Source organism: Capsicum annuum, chromosome 2 (assembly GCF_002878395.1).
Source record: "Capsicum annuum cultivar UCD-10X-F1 chromosome 2, UCD10Xv1.1, whole genome shotgun sequence".
Taxonomy (NCBI): Eukaryota; Viridiplantae; Streptophyta; class Magnoliopsida; order Solanales; family Solanaceae; genus Capsicum; species Capsicum annuum.
The window spans coordinates 146,536,627-146,542,075 of NC_061112.1; the positions used below are offsets into that span (position 1 = coordinate 146,536,627).

Consider the following 5,449-nt stretch of genomic DNA (forward strand, 5'->3'; position numbering starts at 1 on the left):
ACGTAACCTATTTGGCTGTTATAGTACAAGTATAATACTAAATACATTCTCCATCTCAATTTAAGTGTCTTAGTTTGATTGAAACATATAAAATTAAATATTTTTTTAAAAACAAACTAAAAGGGAAATTAAAACAGAGAGAGACACTATTATTGGATTTAACAAGCATTTCACTACTCAGCATTTTAACATTTTCATACAGCAAACTACACCAAAAAGGAATTTTAGCAGTAATTAGTTAACAATAATAACTTAATTATCATTAAATTATGTTTTTTAGAGGTATTTGTTAGTGACAGTTATGCGGCAATTAGTTAACGACAATAACTTAATTGTCACTAAATTATGTTTTTTAGAGGTAATTATTAATGACAACTACATTTTAGTACTCTTTGTAAATGTCCTAAAACCTATAGCGATATTGGATTCAATAACAATCAACTAATGTTGGTAGAAACTAATAACTTTAACGTTCTTTGTTAAAGTGCATATTTATTGCCGCCAAAAGTCTTTTTTGTTGTACATAATCGAAAGATTATTTCAGATCTCCGTCTTATAATAAAAGCAATAATATAAATTATCTTTGTTGGAGAGTTAAATAGCATAATCAATATTTTAAAGATGTATTTTACATTAAATTATATTATATTGATATGAGAATAATTGTAATTAATAATACTATAATTTTTTGAATATATAAAAATGTAATTTCATATCAAATCTAACTTTGGAAAATAATCAAACTGAATTTTGAAAAACAAAATGGGAGAGCTATTTTGAAACAAAGGAGTATCAATTTGTAACTTGCAAAAAGAGAGGCTAATGCTTAAGGGTCACAATCACAGAGTATCAATATACGTCAACTACCTTTTTGTGGCGACATTTGAAGGAGTAGAACCTTAATGAGTTCAAAAGTAGTGTTGGTGCCAATGATGTTTGAAGGACTACAGTAGTAGAGTTCTTGGAAGTTTCCTTAGCCTTTTTCTTCCCTATTTATAGTGCCTTAATTAAATCCTCCTCAATCAATCACAATCATATCTTTCTATCTGATTTTGTAAGTATCATGATGATGATGTGATACGAACAAAGTGATTTCCTATTTCATACTAAATTGATGTGATCACAAAAAAGAAAGTGCTTTCCTATTTCATACTAAATCCAAGAAAACCAGTGTACGTGACAGTGCTGATCAAAAACCAGATAAGTACGAGTACGTATAGCTAGGATGGAGGATATTCATGAAGAAAATGGATCAGCTCAGGGGAGTTCGCCGCTGTTAATGAATGGTCAATTGGGTACTGATTCTAGTTTGATGAAGAGGTCGGTGCTCTTTCTCCGATCTGCTTACAAGTTCATTGAAGCTGGAGCAAGACAAGCATCTCTTTCTCGAGTGTCCTCTTCGTCGTCGTCATCCTCCACCTCAAGATTTTATACTCCTCTTACCAGCTTTAATCTCAAACATGGAGTATGTATATATCCCTTTTCAGAGCTACATTACCATATTATGGAGTAGTTATTAATGATATTAATTATATTATATACTCTCTGTCTATTTAAATAGGGTTCAGAAGCTGTGGAAGATCAAATCCAGCTTGGTGAAATTTTGGTAGCTTCACCAGATGGTGACCAGCGAGTTTGTAATATGCAATCAAGCAATGATCACATCGAGGTTGATGTTCAGCCTCATGATCAGAGTCATCAACAAAGGGAGAAGAACTTGGATTCACTTCACAACTTTGGAGGAGGAGACAGTGGGAGTAGTGACAAAGGAATTCATGTAGGAGACATTTCTGGCCAACGCAAGGCCGCAGGCTTGTGTCATCACATGCAGATCTTCATAGGGTATGGCTACTTCATCCGACAATTGGTATGCAAGGAACCAACTATATTGCTCCTAGCAATTGCTGCAGTATTGTCTTTTGTCTTTGGAATCAAAGAAGAAGGTGCGCAGAATGGTTGGTTTGAAGGAGCAATTTTGGTTGTGATCATACTTGTGACTGTTTCGTTTAAGTTAGTGCGAAATTGGTACGAAAGACACCTTTGGAAGAAGCAAAAAGATCACAAAGCAAGGAAGAAATCAATGGACTCCAGTTTTTGTGCCTACTTTGACAAGTTGAACAAATTCATACATATTAATGGGCTGTTGATTGGTATTTTGATCACTGTGGTGGTGTACATTCGCTTTAAATTGGGCCATAAAGATGATGAGAACGGATATAGATTGGAAATCAAGGAAGAACCGTCTGAAATTGCAAGGATGATGAATGCCATGAATAAGGTTTTGACAGAATCAAAGGGAACAGTAAGAGTTTGGATAACTTCATTTGGTGTCACACTAGTGGGGATGACTGAAGGAATACCATTTGTTATTTCAATTGCAATGACATATTGGTCTCCAAATTTTGATGTCAAGATGGAATCAGTCAGCATCATCTTTGCCGAAAAGGTTAGCTGGTTGAAAGAGCAAAAATTGGAAGTAACCCAGTTTTTTCTTGACAAAAAATATGTTACCAAGATACCGCCACAAGTCTGCAGTGTTCTATCTGATGGAATTGGAACTCGTGTGTCCACTCTGACTCCTCAGACAGCGTACCACAGAATAGATGAAGCAATACTCTGTTGGGCAGAGAAGAACATGGGTATGCAGAGAGAAACTTTGGATCAGCATTCCACCATTGTGATAGACAATGTTAATGAGAAGAATCCTTTTGAGGCAATTCATCCAAGTGGAGTCGTCATAGAGAAAAATGGAGACAATGGGAAAGAGTTCTATTTACATTTCAAGGGCCCTCCTGATTCAATATTGTCAATGTGTTCCAGTTACTATGACTTGAATGGTGAGCTGCGGGATTTGGATGACAAAACAAAGAGTGACTTTGCTCAAGCTAACAACAACGTGAACGTAGTTGCATTTGCCTTCAAACGTACTCAGGTTGTTGAACTTGATGAAAATCGCCTAACATTCATAGGTATGTTTGTCTTCAAAGACACTTTCAATCCAGACAAAATGAGGCAAACAATTGCGATTACGAAAGAAGGCGGAGTGAAGATCATATTTGCCTCGGAAGAAGATGTTGAAGTACTTCGTACCATTGGTGATGACACAGGATTGCTCAACTCACATGATGCTCTAGTGGTTACGGGCGAAGATCTCCACAACTTCATTGTAGATGACAGGAAGGAAGAAGTTGAGAAAATTTGCATTATGGGAAATTCCTCTCCGGCACACAAGCTTCTTTTAATAGAGCACTTGAAGAAAAGGGGTGAAGTGGTGACTGTGGTAGGAGAACAAGCATCTGAAAGTAATGTGGTTCTTGAAGCAGCTCACTTTGGCCTGCCTGTGGTGACTAACTGGCCTGAAACTTTAACGTATGTGATTAACAGCATCAAGGGAGGAAGAATTATTTGTGAGAATCTGAGTCAATTCATCCAAGTTGAGGTAATCTTGGCAATCACTAGCCTATCAATAAACTTCATACTTGTTGCATTAGACGGGGATGCCCCATTAACAACCATTCAATTGGTATGGGTTAACCTTCTTGTTACATTTATTGGAGGGCCAGCTTTGCTAATGACTCAACAGTCCACAAGAAAACTAAGGGATGAGCTATCTATCAGACCAAGAAAACCGCCAATTACCAAGGCCATGTGGAGAAACATATTTTTTCAAGCTTCTTATCAGATTGGCATTTTTGTATTCCTTCAACACAGAGGAAGTGCAATACTGGGCATCACTCCGAAAGTTAACAGATCTACAGTCTTTAACGGCTTCGCTTTGTGCCAGCTTTTTAACATATTCAGCGCAAGGGGTTTGGAGGAGGAGAACTTTTTCAAAGGTCTTGGTCGAAATTACTGGTTTTGGGCACTGTCTGGGCTCTATCTCGTGTTGCAGTTCGGATTCGTTGAAGTAGAACCTATCTTTGTCTTTACCAACACGGCACGACTGAATTGGAAGCAATGGGCTGAATCCATTTTAATTGGAGCTGGTACATGGGTGCTTGATGCGACAGTAAAATGGGCATCACAATACATAAAGATAGACAAACGTGATTGTGGATCAGTTCTTAGAAGATGGTTACAGAATTGGTTTACCAAAATCAACTGCTGTTACAGTGGACCAACAAGTACACCAAATTCAACTCTTGCTTCCTTGGATTCTCCAAGATTCACTTGTGGAAAGGTACTAATACTATACAAATTATCCATACTTCCTAATTACAAAGTCTTTCCTTTTCCTTCCTAAGATTTTGGATTCAAGTTCTAGTTGTTGTTCTTTTGCAGGGATGGATAACAAGCATCACACGTCGCGTGAAACCAACCAAGCATAGAGCTAATACTTTGGTGGATTAATCATGTTGCAATAGCTGCAATTTGTAGTCAGTTGGGGCTAGTTACACTTGGAGCAACGGTAAAATTGTCTCCAGGTTTGAGCTGTGAAATCAGCCTCTCTGATGCTTGCATTAGGTAGGCTGCCTACATACACCTTTTAGGGGTGGTGTACATCAGTACTGAGCTGCCCTTAATTTATGTTATTTCTTTCATTTAATTTTCCGGTTTTCATATGTATTGGATGTAGAAGAAAAAGACGTGTTCTTGTTCTTTTCACTTTTAGCTAAATTCATGAATGCAGACATATTATATACAGAAAACAACAACTTTATGTCAATACACACTACTAATTTAACTGGTACAAGAAGATAAATATCATATATGCAAGAATAATATGAGTAGCTTAATTACCTCAATCTCTCAAACTTGGTGTAATGTATTAGAGCTCTAGTTGATAAAGAGATATTGACAAGCCAACAATGCGACTGGAAGAGACTTTCTTCAGCAAAGTCAACTTGCTGGTGGTCGTTTCTTATATATGTATATATAAAATTATATATGTATGGTCCTCACAAATATTCCAACATGGATTTCATAATATATATATTTTTTTCCATGCATTTTAGTTTTGAGCACATTTGTCTTTATCCTATGTGTCTTCAAATAAATAACTTCAAAGTGTGAGCAGGTAATTTAGAAAATGAAATAGTAATCTGTTACTCCATCTAATTCAATTTAAGTAAAGAACTTTTCTTTTCAGTTTGTTACAAAAATAATGGTATTTTTCTGTAGATATTTTGTACAATTCAACTTCTGAAAACCCCGCTTTACTTTGAATGAGATAACTTACAACGACAAAAATATTTATAACTTATTTTAGGCTATATATTTCAAACGTCGTTATTTCATGAATATTTGATATAACAAAAGATGTTTTTCAAAATATCTTCATCCGAAGAAAAAATATTATACTTTCCTCACTTATAGATGACAATCATTTTCCTTGAAGTCATCTGAACAATATTTTAGTTGATGAAGATTAAGAAAAACTTATGTGAAATTAAAACGAACAATTTGGAGGCTGAAGTTAGCAACAACAATCAAATTCAAATTTCAATTT

At 35.7% G+C, this 5,449-nt stretch overlaps 1 protein-coding gene across 1 annotated transcript; it reads left to right on the plus strand.

Moving 5' to 3' along the window:
• The first annotated feature begins 776 nt into the window (after nucleotides 1-776).
• On the plus strand, nucleotides 777-4,547 carry LOC124896092 (putative calcium-transporting ATPase 13, plasma membrane-type). The gene is made up of 3 exons (XM_047407399.1): nucleotides 777-1,465; nucleotides 1,562-4,180; nucleotides 4,282-4,547. The coding sequence occupies exons 1-3, from the start codon at nucleotides 1,226-1,228 to the stop codon at nucleotides 4,348-4,350; spliced, it is 2,928 nt and encodes a 975-aa protein (XP_047263355.1). The 5' UTR covers nucleotides 777-1,225; the 3' UTR covers nucleotides 4,351-4,547.
• Nucleotides 4,548-5,449: the final 902 nt, after the last annotated feature.